Source organism: Lampetra fluviatilis, chromosome 6 (genome assembly GCF_964198595.1).
Source record: "Lampetra fluviatilis chromosome 6, kcLamFluv1.1, whole genome shotgun sequence".
NCBI lineage: Eukaryota > Metazoa > Chordata > Hyperoartia > Petromyzontiformes > Petromyzontidae > Lampetra > Lampetra fluviatilis.
In genome coordinates this window covers 14318120-14340624 of record NC_136280.1, presented here as the reverse complement: position 1 = coordinate 14340624, position 22505 = coordinate 14318120, and the positions used below count along the sequence as shown (strand labels likewise).

Below are 22505 nucleotides of genomic sequence, written 5' to 3'. Positions count from 1 at the left end.
CGAAGTCGCTGTCAATTCTCAGTCCAAGTAGTAACTGATTGAACTCTCAGTAGCATAAAAACGAAAGGTATTTTCGTTACCTTGCAAAAAACAACGCACTTTAATATCAAGAATGTTCAACTACAATCAGAAGGTTACGAGTTCAAAATCCAGGTCGGTGTGTGACACTGCCCATCATCCTTCCTCGGTCGATAAAACGATTTCCACTTTGTGGGAAGTCAATGGCGGATGTCCTAATACAGACTTTAGCCCTGTGCCACGTGAATGTGGAATTTCCACTGCTGGCTCAGGGAAGACGACGTGTCACCATCCCATTGTGAGTTCAAGCAAGGCGGCACTCGGGTATTAAAACGTAGAGCACCCGACGAGAGACGCCACATTCGTGTTTCAGATATACAAGCCTTGCTACTGCTGCTTGGGCATATGTCACGATCTACAGATGGTGACGTCAGCATTTGAATTTATCTTCAGCCTTATGATTAAAATACGAATACCCGTTTAGTTTCATTATTGATTGTTGGCTAAAATCGCATAACTGAAACGTGTGTCCTAAACTCTCCTCCACCTGAAGTTGTCACGTGAAAAAAAGGCGTCAATGTATTGCTGATTCAGCACGATCAGTAATGTTGGAGAGAAATCCACACAAACATTGAACTATTGGGTACAGACGTGTCACGAGAGTAGTTACACACGGCATCGTTAGGCAGTTACCAGAAATCTTACATGAAGCATATCGATCGCGAAAACCTGAGCATTACATTTACCTGTGTTGTTGTGTTATAGTACAAAATTGGAGTACACTTACTTGGTGGTCCGTCAATCATGCAGTCTGCTGACTGAGTGTCTGTGGGTTTGTTCCAACCTTTTTATTCTTACCCTCAATCAAATAACGCTTTCAAACGGTGTTTGTTTTTGGACAATAGGGTATCTTTTCTCATTATTCTGCCATTGTTCTCTCACGGAAAAACGTTACGTAATTACGTCCTTCATAAAGACATTTGCTGGGTGTTTGGTAACATGCTCACAGCTGCGCGTGCACATGAATGTGTAATAGTACAAGGTAAATATTCACTGAATATAACCTTTCATTTAAATACAGCTGCCTGTGTGATCACCGTTACATTTCATGTTTTCCAATGTACGGCCGTCCCTCGCATAACGCGTGATGTGTTCCTGAAAAACAGCGCATACATCGAATCGCGCTGTCTAAAGCCTATTCTCCCATAAACATACATGTTACCGAAGAAAATTAGAATAATTTCATAATTGTAGCCCTGGATTTCCAAAATACAGGCGTATCTCGCGTTACGAGCATTCCTACTACGAGAATTCGCAATAACGAGCAATTTGAAATTAGACCAATTGGTTCGCAAAACGAGCAAAATGCTCGCTTATTGAGCAGAGACCTACCAAGAAATCTGTGTCCGGTGGCGGCAGGGTGTGCACGGTGGCCCGCAGCTGTTTACCAGCTGTGATGTGCTGAATGCCCCGCATTTTTTGTGGTGTGGGAGACGGGGGGCCTCGTGGTGGCACTGTAATAGGTGGGTGGTGTGATGGTCAGCGCGCTGCACTACGAACCCGGTGACCCGAATCCGATTCATGATCACGGCCAACACCAGTGAAGATTATCTCAACCGCTCCTGGACCTCCCCTAGGTCGACTCAGCCTCAAATTAGTCCGTGGTGTGCTGTGAAAACATCGCTATTAGGGAGACAAAGGCGGCCAGGTGTGGTGCTGGCCACCCACCCCCTTGATTGCCGTGCCGGCCTTCATAGGTGCTTGTCCACAGCACTTGACTCAAGTCTGTTAAGGCTATATTTATTTTTTTTACTTTATTTTTTAATTATTTGTATTTCTCACGTTAAAAAGGTTAAGAGTGGAAAATGTCGGTGCTGAAACGTAACTCAGCGTTTAACACGAGTCAATGGAAAAACGATGTCCGCTTAAATGAGTTTTCGCTTTCCGAGCAATGTTTTGCGGAACGTAACTCGCTCGTTAAGCGAGACGCTCCTGTACGTATAACTGTAATGCTTAATAATATGAACATTACAATAATTACTTAATAAGGCTTTTAAAATACTTCTATTTCTAAAGATGACTTAATAAGGTGGCTACGCCCAGCCCGTGGCAACACTGAGCGCTGCCATAACGCGGTGACTCTATCACATTTATATTTTAGTAGCTTAACCTGGGAAATACATATTTTTTACTTAAAAATGTGATCATTGAAAATGTTTTTCTTACTTATTTAGCGCGTACACTGTGAAACGCATAGCGTAAGTGTGAAGTACGAACAGTCATCGACTTACGAACACAATTCGTTCCCTAGACCCGTTTGTAAGTCAATCGGTTCCTAAGTCGGAAGAAAATCATGCACTCTATTCAAATGACCATACAGTCAGTGTTATAAAATGTTACGAGCATTGTTAAACTCATAAGAAGAAATATTGCACATTTCCATGTAACACTGTAAAAATAAGGTATATAAAGTATAAAATAAACAAATAGGGAAAACAAAAATCAGTTTTATTGTCACTTACCTTAAGTCCTGATGCTGGCTTGCTTGTTGGAAGGGGTGCAATGAGTAACCAGAATTTCACACACACAGAACATGTGCACGTGCACACAAAGACACACACACTAATGACAAAGATCCCCCGTATAAAATATAACCTTAACATATACTATTGGGGCAAGTGCTGTTAGCGAGCAGCGCCTATTAAGACCGGTATGGCACATGAGGGGGCGAGTGGCCAGCACCACACCCGGCCACCTTTTTCTCCCCAGTGGCATGTTTACACACCGCACCAGGTACTCATTTGAGGCTGAGTCGACCTACGGGAGGCCCAGGACAAGTTCAGAAAATCGTAACTGGTGTTGGCCGGGTCGCGACTTTGGTAACACTGCGTGCTAACCGCTACACAACCGTTCCCCACACATTCACTTTCAACAACAACAACTGTCATTCGCCACTAAGTGATGTTATTGAGCTGATCTAGCCTATGCCTTCCAATCACTTTCACACACTTACACACAGGCACAAGTGTGCGCGCACAAAGACAAACACTCACTCCAGAAACGAGGTTGACTCATTACATATCGCAGAGGATCTCTCCACTGAACAAAATATTTCTGCGGTTCAGTTTGCAAGTGCGAGTTTGTGTTTAAAATGTTTTAATGGAAGCTGGTTCATAAGTGTGGATGTTCGTAAGTCGGGAGTTCGTAAGTCGATGACTGTCTATATGAGGCTACTCGCCTCAGCTGTAGCAAAATGTGATATGTTTGTCTCTTGCTCAGAGCACCATCCACAATGCTAACACGAGCGGGGAGAAAACAGTGACCAGCAAAATGTCACAGGACGGCAGCGAGATAGCTAGATAATACAGTAATTAAATGCGTCTTCGTTTCCTTCATGAAAAGTGAGACAACAATCTTTGCCGGGTGTTTGTTAACATGCTCACAGCTGCTTACAATTGTCAACGTTTAACAATGTAAGGAACATATTTTCCGATGTAATCTTTTATTTTAAAAACCAATTAAGGTGTGATAATCGTTTTTAGTTTTCCAATGTACAGATATTACCAATTATTTGGCAATTACCAACCGTTTAAGTAAAATTATTTGTTTACATCATGTATGTAAAGTGCATTTCTTGGGTTATAAAAACTGCTGTGGATAGACATCAAGCAGTGGATAAGCCTGGTTGATGGTGATTAAAAACTGCTTAAGAGATTTTGGTATTGGTGGGTTGACAATGACTATTTGCCAATGAGTTGCAATCATAAAGAACATCTTAACACCTGTATTTTCTTTTTTCTTTTTACCATCTTAATACTGGAAAAAGGGTCCCATAGATGAATTGAAAGAAAACTGGTTTCGACCTCCAATTTTCCTGGATTAAGCAGCATTTAGTTCGATGCAAACCAAACGAGCACTGCTCGCGTGCAATCTTCAGGGTTACCGAAGCTCTCCATATCTAACTTTGACTTCACTGCAGTGTACAATTGTGTATCATTAGCATATTGATGGAACTTGATAATATGCGATGAGATGACATCTCAGCTTGCAAAAGATCTCAGCCATCGGAGGAGCCCTCGTTTTCAGACACCACCTGCATGGTGGTGGTTTTATCCTTTCTACCCACGTTGCCTCTCTCGTGCCTCACGCTAAATTTTCACCCAGTTTCCTCTTTCTGTGAAGTTGTAGAATTAGCGTGGTTAACCCATGCCCCCTGTAGAAATGTTTTCTTTCCTATATCACTCACACCCCGTATGTCTAGAGGGGCTATTTGAAACTCGCTCCGTCACAGGAGACGACCAAACAACACGCCCGCCCATGCCACCCTCGGGCTGACCCTCGATGCACGGGGCTGTAGGGTCAAGCCTGGCCTGGACCGGAAGTGCACCATTGCCACCTTTGCCAAACCTGGGTGCAACAGCTGGAGGAGCTGAACTATGTGGAGAGCCATCCGGACAACTCTGGCTGTCGGCGGCCAACTATACTCACTGGGCGACTCTGCTGCCAGTGAGTACACGCTACGTGCTCTTACAGTGCCAAGTGTAGTTTTAGTTTGGCACCGTGGGCATCTGTAGCCTTGTGCTTGGGAGGTATGGCTTACAGAGTGTGAGGGTCGATCTCGGCTCACGCCTCCGGTACAGAATATGTAGAGAACCACCAAGAGGCCTCGGTAAAAATTTATCCGAAGAACCCTCGATCTCAAACAGCAGGCAACATGTCACATCGAGGACGAGCCCAGTCACATACCTTGTATTTTGCATTTATTTATCCTTTAACACTCTCTCTCACAATGTAAAATCAATTAAATAAATAATAATTTTGGAGGAAAATCTTGTCCCGGTGTGTCTATAGCAGAAGACCTGTCAGGATAACACAAAATTACAGGGTACATGTCCAAGGCCAGGGAAGACACGTACCAATGAGTTTGCACAAGAAACACATCGTTGTAATCAAAGCTCTCAGAGGGTAACTAGGCAACATAAATGACACAGGCCATGAGAACAAGACAAGGCTGGAATCAATCTCCCATAGTCGTATATGAAATGAATTGATATCAACACAGTAACCTGGATTTGAACAACACAAATCAAATGCAATTTAAGTACAGTTCGGGGCATCAAAACAATGTAAAGGCAAGATCTACCATGGGTGAATGCACTTTTTATAACATTCCAAATCTATTTCTATTAACCCAGGGCCACGTCAGTGCTCAAGCAATGATCAAACGGCATGTAAGAGTGGGCAAGGTACTTGTCATCATGCTTCCCTGGAAGCCCTATTCGGCCATAAGGGAAAGGCTGCCCCCCCCATCCATCTTTCCATGATACAAGTGGTTAAGGTGCGAGTTCACGTGTGGCGGACCGCCAAATGTATCCGATTCCTATCCAAGCCCTGAGAAAGACCCCACTCAAGCCTTACCGCTGCACCCAACTCCCTCTGCGAGCGTTACACGATATAGTCCTCGAGCAGCGGCTCGCCGTCTAGGATGCGCGTGGGCGTGAGGCGGCGCAGGTCGAGCGTGGTGAGCTCCCCGTCGGCGAGGATCTCGGCGGCAGCGCGCCCCGCGGCAGCCGCGTGCTGCAGCCCGTGCCCGCTGAAGCCGCCCACGTGCAACAGGTTGGGCACCTCGGGCAGGAAGCCGATCACCCCATTTGAGTCAAACTCGTTGTGCTCGTAATATCCGGCCCACGCGCTGTGCACCTGGCAGTGGGAATGCGAGGGAAGGGATGTGTAGGCGCAATGGGACGTGAGCCACGAGGGGTGGTAGTAAAACGACGCAGCGGTAACACGTTTGCCGCTTGTGGTTTGTGGTAAAGCTGCCTTGGGAATCTGGACCACGCCAACCTGCATGGTTCATGAGCCAGGCCAGCTTGAATTCAGTGGTCATGGGAAATGCAGCATGAGTATGTGGGCTGTGACACTGGTACGATTTTAAAACATACACATCAATTCTGAAAGTAGTGCAGTGGTTAGCACATTGTGCTACGAACCCGGCGACATGAATGTAATTCCTGCTCGCAGCTAACATCGGTGGTGGATATTTGAACCTGTCCTAGGCCTCCCTTAGATCAACTCGCCCATAAATGGGTACCTTGTGTGGCAACAAATAAGCACCAGAGAGACAAAGGCGGGCAGGCATGGTGTTACCCCTCCCCGTGTTTTATGCCAGCCTTTATAGGTGACTAGCGGTAAGCACCTGGCGTTGCCCGGGCGAAAAAGACAGACACACACATCGACTTACACACAGACATCGACCTACACACATAGAAACACATCGACTTACACACAAATATGGACTGACACACACAGACATCGACTTGAGACACACACAGATATGGAGTTACACACACATATCGACTCACACACCCACACATAGACTTACACACACATATCCACTCACACACACATACATACATAGACTCACACACAAATTGACCTACACACATACATATGGACTTACAAAAACACACATATCGACTAAGACACACACACATGGACTTAAACACACACATGGACCTATGCACACACATCGACTTACACACACACATATCGATGCACACAGACACATACATAGACTCACACACACATGGACCTACACACACACACATATGGACTTACACACACATATATCGACGCACACACAGACATGGACTCTCACACACATACACACATTGCCGTAGACACATCGACTGACACACAGACACACACAAGCACACACAAGCACACACATGGACTGACACACGCACATCGACTTACACACACACACATCACCGCAGACACGCACATCGACTCGCACGCACACATGGACGTAGACACATGCATTATTATTGTTAAAATAAGTAACTTAATTTTAAATTAGTAGTTGTCTACACACACACACCACGCACACACATTGACTAACACACACATCGACATTATGCACTGCTATCACTACAGCAGTGCATACTGACTGTGGTGGTACGTGCTATCACAACAATAGTACATGCTGACTCTATAGCAGTATATATCGACTGGAAAGCACAAACCACGAACCTGACAGAGTGGTGTGGTGAGGCCTAGTCCCGTGCAGAGCCCCCGGCCTTGCCTAGATTGCCCAGCCAATAGGCTGGGGGCTGGGCTGCTACCCCCCCCCCCCCGCCCCCGACCATCCCCCCGGCCGTGCAACAAAAATACTATCTAAACGCTATATTAATATGTACGGACTCCATAGTAGTAACTGTACGCATCGGGGTGGGGGGGGGGGAGAAGAGGACATCACACAGTGAAGAATGTACCGCAGCGTTGTGTGTTTTTTTGTAGAATTTTTAACGCGAAACAAAATTTCCCCCTCACCCCCACCGAACGCGTGTGACTTGGCATGGTCCCCCCCCCCACCAAAAATGCATGAGTTGGTGTGGCCGGGCGCACGTATTAAGTAATTAAATAAAGAAAAATCTCACTAAATCGGTAATTTAACTAATTTAAAGGCGACGGACGTCAAAAAAGGAATTGCGCTTGCCAACCGCCGGGCTTACGGCGTGGTACCTGGCAAACATTTTTTTACGTAAACCCCACCGTTTGAGAGCCAAATCCCTTGCAAGCACGTGAACACACACACACAGACAGACGAAAAATTACATATATAAGATTCTCACTAACAGCAGTCTGTTAAAGGTTAAACGGGGGGGGTATATTTGTCGCGCGTGCTAGCCTCACCTTGAGCGACTGGAATGCCGGCACACGGTGTGCCAGTAGGGGCCACACCTTCTCCTGGAAGTAGTCGTAGTCCACGTCCAGGTTGTCCACGCTCGGCTCCTCGTCCTAGACAACCCCACGCAGCCCGGCCCCAATCACGGATTCACCCGGCGCAAGCTCTCTACGCTCTATTCCGCATCGCCAACCTTATGATCTAAAAAAATATTAATTTATATACCCTGGAGAGCCACACTAAGTTCGAGCACTTTTTTTAAAGAGGGCCCTGTGTTGGGTTTTTATTTGAAGATCTTTAAAGCCAATTATTGATGAGTGTTTTGACGTGGGAGGAAACTGAAGCATCCCTAGGAAACCCAAGCGTGCAAGAGGTGGGGGGGGGGGCAACACTCTATCGTTGTCCAGATGGAAACAGATGGAGATTAGTCCACTTGTTGTATGGCATTCTTCTGGTGAGCCAGGGTATGGCTCCTCCTTGACGCCCATGGGAAGGGAGTTTCCACAGTACTGAATTACAGGTCACGTGCATAGCCACCACTGCCAAAACATTGCTTTGTCCATCACAAAAAAATAAACACGTTTGTCAATAACACTGCTTTAATATATGTAATAGGTGCTGTTTCGAGCAATGGTTATTTTTCATTGCGCATAAATAAAGGAGGGCCATTTCTCACAATGTCACCTCGTATAGATTTCTTTCAGGCCAGTGTTATTGACAAATATGTTGACTTACTTGTAAATTGTACTTGTGCACAACTGTCAATATAGTGGAAGCAGCATCAACAAATGATAGGTTTAGTTTTCACCATAACCGTTTTTTTCATAATCTCTGTGGCTTCCTTCGTCATTAAGAAGGACATTTTAGTGTCAAAAGTCAAAAGTACTTGGTCCATCATGGTGAACTTTATCACAGTGAACTTTCTGATCTCTATCGTTTCCTTCACCAATAGGATGGAAATCGTACATCAACACGTGCAGGCCTTTTTGTTAATCCACTGCTGGATGAGTGCCTCCCCACGTCGCACAACATCGTGGGAGTTGTACGATTATAATTCACCGCGCTGGTCAGGGCGGGTTGGTGAAAGTGGGGAGCATACACATAGAAGCATCGAAGTCGAATATAGCAAATGGATATTGCTATACTGCCTTTTGTTGACAACGCAGCCACCACACCAGCCTTCAGCTCGTTTTTTATGTATGTTAAACTTCTTTCGCACCATACGTAGCCAACCGTGCTAATTGTAGGTGCAATGGTCACCCATTCAAGCACCATCCAAGCTCAACCATGATTAGCTTCAAAGATCTGACAATAATACATTTTAACTGGTGGATCGTTTTTCAGGCCTAAAACCGCCCCACATTCTCACAGCAGCTGAACAGACAGGAAACCCTCGTCATTTGAGAGGCAATTTAAAACGTTGATGCGACGTTCCAAATAGCCAACTCTAAAAAGAACAATACAATTCATAACGCACGCAATGTTGCGGATCAAAGACGCAATTCGGAGCCGAGCTCAGTGTGTAGATTGCATCGCGCGGTTCCAGGGAGACTCCATTAAATGTTGAGCTGAAGAGATACATTTTTTGATTCTTTTTGAACGAAGAAGATTATTTTATGGATGAGAATAGGGATGGCGTTCCAGATGACGGAGGCTAACAACGAAGAAACGACAACAAGCAATTACAGTCCTTGTCCTGGGAGTTTCAAGGAGGTTCTGTGTCGCACCGCCAAGATTTTTACAATTCAAGTGTAAGGCGTCAGCAGAAAACTTAGGTATGGCGGGTCCTCGGATAATTCTGGTTGAAATGGGCAGCCAATGAAGGGCACGAAGGATGGACAGGGAGTCAGGGTGAGGGTTGCAGGGGCCGTGGACAACTCGGTCAATGTGATTTTGGAGGCGTTGTAGCTTATTTTTATTGCTTAGAGTGGACCAGATGAGGACTGAGTTACAGTAGTCGAGTCGCAACCCAACGATGCTGCAGGCAAGAGTATTCGCGATGTTGGAGGTGATGAGCGGACGTAAATAGTGGAGGGCCCTGAGATGGTAATTGCAAGAATGAGGTTGATATGGATGTCAAAGAAGAGAGTGAGATCGAGAGTGACGCGGAGAAATGTCAGATGGTCGGAGAACGGAACAAAGCGATTGCAATGACCGATGTCTCCTCACATTCGTAACAGTATTGCGTCTGCACCGAACTAAACATTTATTTAGTTTCATTCATCTTCCATTGCATTATTATGGTCACGAGCTCGATGAGGACGAATGCACGGGCGTTAGTTAAAACATGTGCGCGTACCGGTGGAGGAGACATGCCCCCGATGTAGTTGCCTGTGATGCCCTCCCTCCTGAAGTAGGCCCCGCTTGGGTCCACAACGAGGGGACAGTCCAAGCCCGGCCCGTCGGGGCAGTGGAAAACGAACACGTACCTGGACCAGCGGCGGGCGGCACCACCACCACGGCATCACCACGCCGCAGTTACACCACCGTCAGGCCAAGATAAAAGCAGCGCCCTGCAAATACTTCATTACACCAACGCTTGCAGAAGTTTGCCCCCTCCAGAAGATTATTTTGGCCGAATTTTCCACACTGGCCAAACATCACGTGTATCCACACTTGTGTATCAATTATGCTGCGAGGCGGTGGAGAGAGGCTGGGGTGGGAATTTAATAAACCTGTCCATTTTTTTTTCCTGCAGCATCAGGAGACTGAACCGGTGGCTTCTGGAAGTCGTGTCGCTAACTCATCATCTTGTCTTTAATGACAAATGCCGTTTAATTTTTCGTGCTTGTGTACCGCTGCCAATGCCATTATAGTTTTTAATTTGTGATTTATACATACATAGAAAGTTGCGTAACTTCACGAGGGCAAAGAGAACCCGTAAATAAATTTCAAACCATTTTGTCTCTCAAATTAGTTGTTTTACTCTTGAGAAAACACTAAAGCGTGAAGCCTCAAATGGCCTCCGCAGATTCATGAGCCGCACCCCAGGACTGCTACGTGCCTCTAGTGTTCCTACTGCCCCCAGTGATCGGACAGAGTATGTCAACCAATCAACACTGCAATTCGGAGAGAATTGATATGTTCACATTTCTTGACTATGGAGATGTGCTCATTAAATACCACGGCTTCCAATGTGCTCAAAACTATTTGAAGATGTCCTCACATTCACATCCGCTCACGCCACCTTGTAGCTACGATCAAAACCCCCTGCCGCCGCCCCCTGCCGCCGCCCCCTCACCACTGTCACCTTTTCCTAGGCCCGATAGGCAGCTGCGGGAGCAGGGGCCCAAACTCGGGCCGCGTGTCTGGCAGGGTGTGGGTCACACGGCCGTACGCGCCCAGGCCCTGCGCGTCCGAGCCCAGGGCGGCCATGCGCGCCACCTGGCCCATCCAAGCGCCCGTGGCGTTCACCACCATCGAGCAGTCCACGGGCTGGTACACGCGGCTGTGGGGCGCCATCACCTGCACCCACGTGCATGTACGCACACACACAGCGCAACACACACGTATACACATGCACACAGACGCCCTTACATGCACTGGCATAACAAAAACACTTGTATATACAAAGACAAAGATCCCCCGTGTAGCCTTAACAGACTGTAGGGGCAAGTGCTGTTAGCGAGCACCTATAAAGGCCGGCACGGCACATGAGGGGGTGGGTGGCCAACACCACGCCCGGCCCCCTTTGTCTCCCTAGCAGCGATGTTTACACATCGCACCAGGTACTCATTTGAGGATGAGTCGACCTAGGGGAGGCCCAGGACCGGTTCAGATAATCGTCACTGGTATTTTCCATGAGCGGGAATCGAACCCGGGTAGCCAGGTTCGTAGTGCAGTGCACTAACCGCTACACTACCACTCCCCACATGCACACATGCAAACACAGGTGGATAGATACTGGTAGATAGCGAGGTAGATCGGTAGGTGTGTATGCAGGTGAGGAAGTATGTGTGTTGGTGGGTAAATAGCTAGATCGGTGGATGGCAAGGTAGATTGATGTAGAAATAGGTAAACTGGTGACTGTCAGATAGGCAGGAAGCTAGATATACAATTAGGTAGGTGGGTATTCGGTATGTACCAATGCATTGGTTTTGTAAAATTGTAGATAGTATGGACATAATGCAAATGTGTGTTTAGAGGTGCTTAGTTTAGTACTGGTAGCTAGGTAGGGAATTGCATCTGAAGGTACCAGGGTAAGTATACACTCATGAAGGTGAGCAGGCAGATAAGTAGATGTGTAGGTGGATAGGTAGGTGGGCAGGCAGGTGAATACGTTTGTAAGTATGTAGAGTAGGCAGGTTGGTGGTATTATTGATGGGTGGGTAGGTAGGTAGTGGGGGTAGGTAGTGTGTGGGTATGTATATAGCTAGACGTATAGGTGGACAGATAGGTGGGTGCTAGCGCAGGTAGGTAGGTAGATGGGTAGGCAGATGAGTAGGTTGGTAGGTGGGTACGCTGACTTATCAGTAGGTGTGTAGGTAGGTAAATAGATAGGCAGGTGAGTGGGTAGGTAAGCTGGTGAATGGATAGGCAATAGACTTACATAGACCTTGTGAATGATCGGAGTGCTGCTGTTTCCCATCCAATTGGAGAACTTAAACCCTATGACATGGGGATAGAGATAAACAATTTCTAACATTACGCATGAGACTCACTGCGTTCACCATTATTCGGGTTTCATGTGAGACTGACGAAGGCTCTAAACACCAAACTAAGGCAAGCAGCCAACCGGGGCATGTGAACAGAGGAGAAATATCACTACAACAGGCATGTGTGGGCACCTTGTGAAATATTCTGTTCATTGGTGATCTCCTGCAAGAGGATAATGTTGTAGATCACCAATGACCATCGCCAGCAGGGTCATCTACAAGATGTCCTGCATCCAGTCTCTCCCCCACTGGTTTCCTGTCAGCCCCAGCAGAGTCGGCTACAAGATCACCTGCTGCCTGTGCCACCACCGCGCCTCGACTCTAGGTCATCCACCGTGTGTTTGCTCGCTCCTGTCACCCTGCGATACAGCTCAAGGTGGAACTCTGTACAGGAGCGTGGACTCGCACCCTTCCTTCTCGCCACACCAAGGACCAGGACCCGCACTGCCGGGCGTCGTTTCTCTGTGGCAGTCCTCGCCGTCTGCAACACGGCCATCATCCGCTGCACATTCCCAGCAGCGTTCAATCTACACTAACATTTATCATCATCGTCATGATCCATGGGCAGGTGTCCACTGCACATTTTGTCATTTATTTCCACTTCTTATACCAAAATCCTCAGGTAGTGCCACATCTTTCTAGCACCAATCTGTGATGTCGTCATCAAGCCATTCTCTGTTAGATCTTCCTCTTTTTCCGGTTCCTTCCATTTTTCCAAACAACACACTTTAAATTTTCTTGTTGTTGTCCATCCTACATATCTGTCCAAATTAGTGCCAGTTTCCTTCTCATCACTGCCTGCATCGTCTTCTTCTATGTGCAACCTTTATATTACTTCTACATTGGTCACTTTGGGTCGAGCTTATATGCAACATCCTTCTGTAGAAATATATTTCGAGTGCCAACATTTTAGATACTTAAAAGGCCCCACTGGCTCTTGCCTAAGCTTGACTGTGCGCCTCAAGAGTCACGTTCATTTTTGTCCGTGAAATATTGCGCGCATTACAAATTGCACGATTACGATTATTAGAGCTTCGTGTAATCGAATGAAGAGTTACTCGGCGATGTGGGGACGTACCAGTGACCTCGCCGTTGTAGTAGTAGACACCCATGGATAGCGCTTTCCTGCGCAGCGCCTGCAGCAGAGCCCAGGGGTCGAACCAGCCCTCGTTCTCCAGTCCTGGCCGAGGCACCGCACCGTAGTGACAGCCATATCACCGTCAGCGAGTTCCCATTGGGGATGACGATTGCATTCATAGGGCGCGTTGATTAAATGCCTCGACAACTCAAAGCGCCTTGCATCAATGTCTCATCGCAACCACGCCAATGCCCTGCAGTCATCTAGCCGAGAGAACTGCTGGTGGCAGCTGACCCCATGCGGCACACGGTGAACGCACCGCCAGCCTGAATGAGGGAATTAGTCTGCCAGGAGCAGGCGTTGTTGTAGCTCTGTGGCATTTCCCAAGTAATTTGTAATTAATTACATTTGCCAAATTTGGACCCTGACACCGGCATGCATATATGCAAACTGTCATTAAAAATGTAATCAGGAGAAGAGAACCCTCCTAAAAAAAGGGTCGTGAGACTTTGTGAGGCTTTCCTGGATACATTTGTCGATTTAAATTAATTCTGCAACATATTACTGTTTAACAAACTCGCCCAGCAGCCAGTTGGCTGACTGCTAAGTTACCAAGTTGAGTGGGCTGCGGGGAGGGACAGTTGGACTGCTGATTGGCATGCGTAACGATCCAGCCCTTGCACGCCATTTGACTGTTACGTTTGAGGGTCACCGGTGGGGCAGCTATCGGCACTTGGGGGTCATGATGCAGAGTATGAATAAAAAAAGTTGCATGTTTACATTATCATTTGTATTGTTTCTTGTTTTTGTTTCAGCCATTCCATGAGTCGAAAGGTCAAAATGTCAAATATTTGACATACAATTTGCATGAATTATAGATTATTGGTGACCATACCACATGTTCCAGGATCAATGTTAATCAGTGGACTGATGAACTTGTTACAAGCAAAGCAGGCAGTGCATTACCATATGTAGCCAAGGCGATTCCCTCTGTGTTGATCCAGGGGAACTTTGTCTTGAGCTGGGTAGGTGAGAGGAGATCCACCTTGCAGTTCTCTCTCCTGCGAGCACCGACACAGCTTGGTGAGGCGACGCATACCAGCCCCGTAGTTTCCTCGGTGCCGCAATAAACTAATAATAACAAATATTTTACAGAAGTCTACTCAGCCTATCGTCATCTCATGGGGTTCAGGTGATAAGTGATTATGTAATTTGTGGGAAATCAACAGTGAATCACCAAATCAACAAACTGGCATCTGCCACTGGAATGTAAACTCTTCTACTATTAGCTCAGTAAGGCAAGCACTGTTCAATGCCCATTTGGGCAGGGAGGCAATTTAACTCGTCCTGTCTTTTTAAAAAACTCATCTAAACCATCTTGAAGTAACGTTCTACGGACCACTATAAAGGCATTTCTGCATCAACGGCAGCGCAGAAACAAGACCGTTAACTCGAGGGGGCAACGCAGCACACACACAAGTCCCCTGCAGCAGCCACAGCCACGCACGGGAGAGGCCCTGTGCTGGGCCACGCGGCCACTGCCTGTCTCTGCAGGCCACAGTTTCTCTCACAGCAGATTGCGGTGTTTCTCCTCCATGTTCGCTGCCTCCTTTTCGCTGGCCAGCATGAGGTATCCGGATGGGTTGAAGAACACCTCGGGGGGGTCCTCACCCGGAATGGTCAGGTGGTCCTGCAGCAGTTGACAGACACAGGACTCGATGGCAGCAGCAGTGGAAAGCGACGGAAGGGACAGTTCCACAAATTGGGCAACCTCGCAGGGGAAAATGTGAAAATCATTCTAACCGTACGTACACGGTGTCATTTGGAGGTCATTATAGTTTTCGAAAATATGCCTTATTTATGGAACAAGTCAACGGTCTGACACAAACATTACTACTATAATAAGCCAAGGATGTGTGTCCCGTGCGTGATGTCACTCCACATAAGGCCCACCCTCCCACGTGACGTCACTCCACATGAGGCCCACCCCTCTCAATAATATTCATGAGTGGGTGGATTTTGACACTAACGCAGCAGGTCAAGCTGAATTACATAATTTGAAATATGACGTTTCTTTATAGAAAGTGACGGTAAAAAATAAATATACGCAGCACAGTGCTGCATCCGTACGTGACGTCACTGCAAAAGAGCCCCCCCCCTCTTCATTAATATTCATGCCCTCGTGAAAATTTACACCAACGCACAAGAAGGTCGCTCACTCCACATGCCGCAACCCCCGTGATTAATATTCATGAGCGGGTGGATTTTTACACTCACGCAGAAGGTCAAGCGGAAAAAAACTTACATTTTCGCAAATTCGCTTTAAGTTTGACGTATCTTTATTGGGCAGCTGTGTACCTTGATGTTGCGCAGAAAGAAAGCCCCGTACATGGACATGTGGATGTTCTCGGGCAGGCTGAACTGTTGCCGGATGCCACCCACAGCAAGCACGGACGACGCACGCTTGTACTGGAGGCAAAAGCGTGGAGACAGAGCATTCAGGCTATTCTTTTGCATGGCAGCAATATGTTCAAGAGATGAATGCCAATGTTGAGGTCTTCTAGCCACGACGAGAGGGCTTCAGGAGTTTGTGTAGTTTTTCTATTCCTCTGTTGACGGTGCGTGGCCTACAGTGGTGTTATATAAGGTCATCTTCAACATATCTCGATCTAAATGTTGAACTTCTGTCACACCATACATAGCCAACCGTGCTAATCAGAGGCAAATGGGTTAATATATGGGTCTCTATGTATTTATACGGGTCTCTATGTATTTATACGGGTCTCTATGTATCTCTGTGTCTCTATGCATTTCTACGAGTCTATTTATCTCCACGTCTCTATGGGTCTACGATACGGCCCATAGTTGATGGTTGTACGGCCACAATCCCACCGTGGCTTGTCCTCAATTTTACGATCATGAAGGAGCTGAGTGCATCGGTCTGTTGATGCTCCGATGCGGTTGGTGGCTACATCAGCAACCATCTCGAATGAGGCGTCTATTCTGGACGTCCACATATCACTCAAGTGGGATAATAACAGAGGATGAATCATCATCCCCCGCCAGCAATGTCACTGGGGGTGCCCTTTCTAAATATTTGATCATAATGATTCAGTGCGGGCTTGTGAAGGCATGGAAGCATAGACGAGGGGACACAGAATGGAATTGAGCTGTGCTGCCTGTTCAGCCGGGGGGGTCAACCCCTCGGGTCCGGCCGGGGGGGTCACGGGAGGGTCACGGGGGGGTTGACCCCTCCGGGTCCGGCCGGGGGGGTAACGGGAGGGTCACGGGGGGGTCACGGGAGGGTCACGGGGGGGTTGACCCCTCCGGGCCCGGCCGGGGGGGGGTCAACCCCTTGCGTGACCCCTCCTCCTTAGCAGCCTCGACCCCCTGCCCCCCCCCCACCACTGGGCTTCGCTTCCAACCTGGGGGTCTTTCTCCACGAGCAGCACGCGTTGGCGCTTGCGCAGCGCGGTGGCGCCCTTGCGCGCCAGCCAGTAGGCCGTGGACCAGCCCATGACGCCGCCGCCCACCACCACCACGTCCGTCTCCTCGGGGGGCAGCTCGGGCAGGTTGCCGTCGCTGCACAGGGCCGGCACGTCGCCCTCGGGCAGCAGGGCGCCCACCTTGGTGCGGACGCTGTCCCAGGCATCGCCAACGCCGGCGGGGAAGCGTCGCCACGAGCTAAGGCGGGACACTCGACCCGCGAGCAGAGGAGGCTTGCCTAGCCGCCCCGCCGGCTTAGGGGCCACCCTGCCCGGCTGCAGGAGGAGGCCGAAGGGGGTGGCGGGTCGGGCGGTGCCGCGCACCGCGCTCGCGATGGCCCAGCTCATGGCGGTGGCGCTGAGGGTTTCGTGTTATCGATGCCGTGGATGTTGATATCGCAATTATGCGTGTTACAACGCGTTACGCATTAAAGTATCGATGTAAACTATTGACGTATTGGGTGCAACTGGTTGTGTTATCTGTTGCGACTTGTGAAGTTGGTGATCGTTGCTGCTGTCCGCTTGTAGTTGTTTGTGTGCTTGTTGCAGCCGTGATGTGATTTAGTTGTACACTACTGACAGCACTACACCAACACGTGTGTTTCACTGACAACACTACACCAACACGCATGTGCTACTGACAGTACAACACGCATGTGCTACTGACAGTACAACACAACACGTCTGTTTTACTGACAGCACAATACCAACATGTGTGTTTCACTGACACGTCAACACAACACGCGTGTGCTACTGACAGTACAACACAACACGCGTGTGAACGGCCATGTGTGTTACTGTACAGGACAGGTCATGCCTCGGAATCGTTAATCGAATCTCATTTGCACAGCGCGATTCGGATTCGATTGCTTGTTTTTCTTACACATTTTGTATCATACATTTTGAATACGCTGCCGCGCAAACACACGGTAGTTAACATCGTTTAAGCCAGCTTTACATCAAATAACAATTGCAATGTTGACCACCGGATAGGATTTGCGATTGATGTCAGTCAGAGGAAATCGCTGCCTGGATCGATGACCACAATGCGACGATTTCACACGGAGCGGGAGGCGTGGTCGTGACCCATTGACCTCATTGGGTTTGAATGTTTCGACTGTAGGAGGAATCCGATGAGCTATAAAGCTCTTTATTCACAGCCGTCCAGTTGAGCACGGGGTCAGAACGTCACAGCAACAAAAAATATAAAAGCGCAATAGCAGTGCAAACAAATGACTTTTAAAAAATCGATACACATTTTTGTTTGTATTTTACAATGGAAAGCTATTGAACCTCCCACCCACCCAGAATCAGAATATTTATCCTGGAGGAATCCGATGAACTATAAAGCTCTTTATTCACAGATGTCCAGTAGAGGAACGGGGTAAGATCGTTATAACAACAAACAATACAAAAGCACAATAGCAGTGCAAAGTATAGAAAATGGTAAGTAAATCGCTTTAAAAACTATAATCTTACCATGTTAAATGTATTGACCCCCAACCCACCCAGTGGTAGGGTTAGGGTCACTACCGAAATCTCCCGATTACACTGAGCTGGACTCAACACATTTGTAAATAACAGTGACTTCAAAAGGAACAAAATATGAGGGCCATTGCCTGAAACGTCACCACGTGTTTTTGTTCCTTTTAAGGCCACAGTGTTGTTGACTAATGTGTTGAGGTGTGACGATTATCTGAACCGGTCCTGGGCCTCCCCTATGTCGACTCAGCCTCAAACGAGTACCTAGTGCAGTGTGTAAACATCACTATAGGGAGACAAAGACGGCCGGGTGTGGTGCTGGCCACCCACCGCCGCATAGGTGCTACTCGCAAACGGCACTTGCCCCAACAGCATGTTAAAGCTACACGGGGGAACTTTGTTATATGCGCACCACTGCCAACGCAGTAGCAACATCGCCGAATGATTGAATGTACCGGATTATCCACTGCTGGATGAGCACCTCCCCACGACGTTGCGGGTCGTCGAGGCTTTAATTTAACCATACTTCACTTCGCCACGCGGGTTCGTTAAAGGTGTGGGATATGCAGAAAGAACGTGGGATAATGCCGCTGCAGTAGAACACAGGTCATCCATAATAAAGTTGTTTTTGGGGTTAGATCACGTAAATATAAATGTCTCGTTAAACCCGCCACCATCCGACACGGACAATTAGTAAGGTTTGTGACGTAAATAGAACGTGCCAATTAGTTAATACTTCGGCACACCGGTGTGTTCGAGAGTAAACCTGCAACATTTTAAAATCCAACATAGGTACAACAATGGAAGTTGCTGCAGCACGGCCATCTGGCTGGCCACCACGTGGCACAGCAGCTGCCTCCTCACTGTCACGTGGCTTTTGTTTTATTCCTTGAAGCTCTTACCGACTCCCAAATCATTTGTAGGGGGGCAAGGGGGGTTTCCTGTAGAGGGAAGTTTAGCTGCTGTCATTTATAAAGTAGAGTAGAGCCCTCTTGTGCAGAGCCTTAGCTCACAATGCCCCCCCACCCCGTCCTTCCCCCCCAAAGCTCAACCTCTCTATGTGTTGTGAAGAGGGTTTGTTGGTGGATCGCATACATGTTGTGAAACTCCTTTATCCATGGGCTTTGAGGTTTTAACTACCTCGCCTGCTTTACAGGAGGTCCTGGTTTCGATCTGTTATATATGTAGTGAGTCCAACTGAGTCGCAGACGTCTTGGGAGCAACACTATTTATTTCAGTAACTCAACATGACATAACACAACCTACACTTGGGTGTTGAATGCTCATCTAGCCACGCTACAGCAGAACTAGACACGGTTCGCTATCCTGGCCCGGACCACAAGCTGGGTCCCGGACCGCGTGGCTAGAGGCTTCTTTTACCCGACGTGGATCTCCAGCAACACGAAGAAGAACCCCGAGCCCCACACGGGGCCCCCATTATATCGGCCTGGGCTGGGGCTGGCTCCGTCCCTCGCCCCGCCCACTTTCTAGATCTCTCGAGCTCTTTCCCGAAGGCTCCCCGAGAGCTCTTTTAGACCACGTGACCGCCCAGCGGCCCCCGTCCATCGGTGACCCCCCTCCAATATCATCCGGTCACGTGTCGGCAGGTCAACCAGCGTATCATGCCCCAACGTAACCCTGGCTGGCTGACGCTCCCTCTCGTTCCCTCAACTGGAGCCCGCACCGCACACTCTACGTGGTGCTTCCGCGTTGACCAGCGCTCACCCAAGCCCCGCTAGGGCTGGTACTACGCCCAGTAAGCGGACTACACACAATGCCAACACATTACCCGCCGTGGCTTTGTAAGCCCGGCACCACACAGTGACAATCAAAGTCACTATATATTTGTAGTTTGCGTGATCTCTCTCCCCATGGTTGTGTGGATTTATCTCCGGGTCTTCCGGTTTTTCACTCCACGTTTAGAATCAACACGCGTTTAGAGTATGTGGATGTTATACATGTCCACATGAAAAGCCACTTCGTTGAGCTATCATTTGTGGCCAGGTCGCTTCTAAAAAAGAGCTATATAGCTCAGTGGGTCTTAACATGGTCAAATAAAAAGTTTAGTCATACACTGGCTCACAAGGAGAAGTCAATATAGCTAACATGTGGACTCCACCTGTGCCGGATGTATGGGATAGAGGGTTTCCCCCTCGCACGTGTGAGTTTTGTCCAGGTGCTCCGGTTTCCTCCTACATTTATAAACACTCAGTATTATTGGCGCTGGCTCGTTATGTGTCTGCCTTGCCGCTTGTCTGTGGTTCCTCCTCGCGCCTCTTAGTCGTCCTCTATGAGTGTGCAGTGCATTACAAGTTGAAATTATTGTTTCCAAAACATCACCTGTCATATACTTTTTCATTTTTAAGGCCACAGTGTTGTAACAAATGAGTTGAGTATTGTGTGTGTGTTATTTCTGCTTGTGTAGACGCAGCAGCAGAAATCACCAAATAATTTGTCCAGATAAAGACGAGAAAAACAATGGCCATTTGCTCCAAGTTTGTTGTTCAACTGAAGGATATCTGTCGGAAGGACACATCACAGAGTATGCATCCCCAAGGCAGTCATTTGAATGTGGACCGGTCTCACAACGATGACATAGTGGTGAACGATTTTTGGGGAAAATGTACATAATGCAGAGCAACATAGCTGTGTGCCTATATATGTCATAATTACTGAAGACATTGAGTGTACTGATAATTGGTTCTTTACCCTTCTATCTGGCAACAAAACTGACACCTTTTTACAAGGAGTCATGTTTGCATAGACCGCAATACCTGCAGTCATAATACAAACAAAAGAACATAACTCTGATAATTTTGTTGCCAGATAGAAGGGTAAAGAACCAATTATCATATTTTTACTGGCAAATGAGGTTCCTATATTGAGTGTACTGTCAGCAATGGTTTCAAATCGACACTGCAGCCCTGTTATGTTGCCACTCGCCGTTTCCTCCCTGCTCGCGTGAGCATTGTGATGGTCCTCTGAGCAAGAGTCAAACAACCCACATTGCCACAGCTGGGGCGACGTAGTCTCGTGTGAGTCACTTAAATACTTATGAAGAGGGTCCTGTCAGAGAAGTTTTGCCAGATACCTCCTTGCTGCTGAGAAATACTTGCGCGTGCAAAAGGAGGAAACCGAAATAGCCGGACATGGCCACACTCAAATATTGGAAGAAGTCAACAGCCTACTTTCTGTACTGTCTTCTCCTGGAAGCTCCAGGATGGACCCTCCGTGCCCCCACTGTGCCAAGATCTGCAGGTCACGGATTGGCCTATTCACCCATGGCCAGCCAGGTCCACCTAACAACACAGACAAGTGACACCTGGAGGGAAATCATACTCGACTACGAGGGATCCCACAAGATCCCTGGTGGCGCAGGTACGTGTTTCACTCACGAAGATGATCTCCTCTGTGATTCACAATCCATGCCCGCCAAGTCGAGGACTGCAGGTGCCCTCCATGCGTTGCTACAACCGCACTCTGGACACGCGCCGCGGAATGATTCACCCTCCGGTGATTCCATCGTTCATCACGACTCAGAGTCGCAGTTCAATTTAAGAATGGGGTCTTTGTTTGTCCTGGTTTCACCGTCTCCATTGTTTCTCCTTTGTTCTACTCTGTGCATCTTGCCAACATCGTACATAGTCCATGGTCACGTGTGGATTTAATGCGGGAATCGTGAGCAAAATATTGGGAAATCAATGCACCCACCCTTAAATCTTAAGGAAATAATCTGGTTAAGCCAACTGGTGGTTGAATCCAGAAATTGAAGGTTTTAGAAACCACTAAAGTAAAGGCGATGTTTGTATTATTTTGAAATTCTTTACCACCGTATGTAGCCAAACGTGCTAATAGGAGGTGCAACAGCCTCACCTTTATGAACTTTGTGCAGCTTGGCGTATTCATGATGTGGAGTGGTGGTTGGCACATTTGTGCTATGAACCTGGCTAGTGTGATTCCCAGCCATGGCTAGCATCAGTGGCAAGTGATATCCGAACCTATCCTGTGCAAAATATTAATTAACTTGCCCTCAACGGCATGGTGAAGCATTGTCGAATAACCTCCATGTAACACAATTTTGCAGCTATTTTCCACATCAA

At 47.8% G+C, this 22505-nt stretch overlaps 1 protein-coding gene across 1 annotated transcript; it reads right to left on the bottom strand.

The window, feature by feature from the left end:
- Window positions 1-4715: 4715 nt before the first annotated feature.
- On the bottom strand, window positions 4716-17734 carry FOXRED1 (FAD dependent oxidoreductase domain containing 1). The gene is made up of 10 exons (XM_078857814.1): window positions 16864-17734; window positions 15797-15907; window positions 15010-15128; window positions 14405-14499; window positions 13439-13540; window positions 12255-12313; window positions 10956-11170; window positions 10005-10134; window positions 7714-7818; window positions 4716-5718 (listed from the first exon to the last, which is right to left on the bottom strand). Exons 1-10 carry the CDS (start codon window positions 17269-17271, stop codon window positions 5464-5466), a joined length of 1599 nt encoding a protein of 532 aa, XP_078713940.1. The 5' UTR covers window positions 17272-17734; the 3' UTR covers window positions 4716-5463.
- Window positions 17735-22505: the final 4771 nt, after the last annotated feature.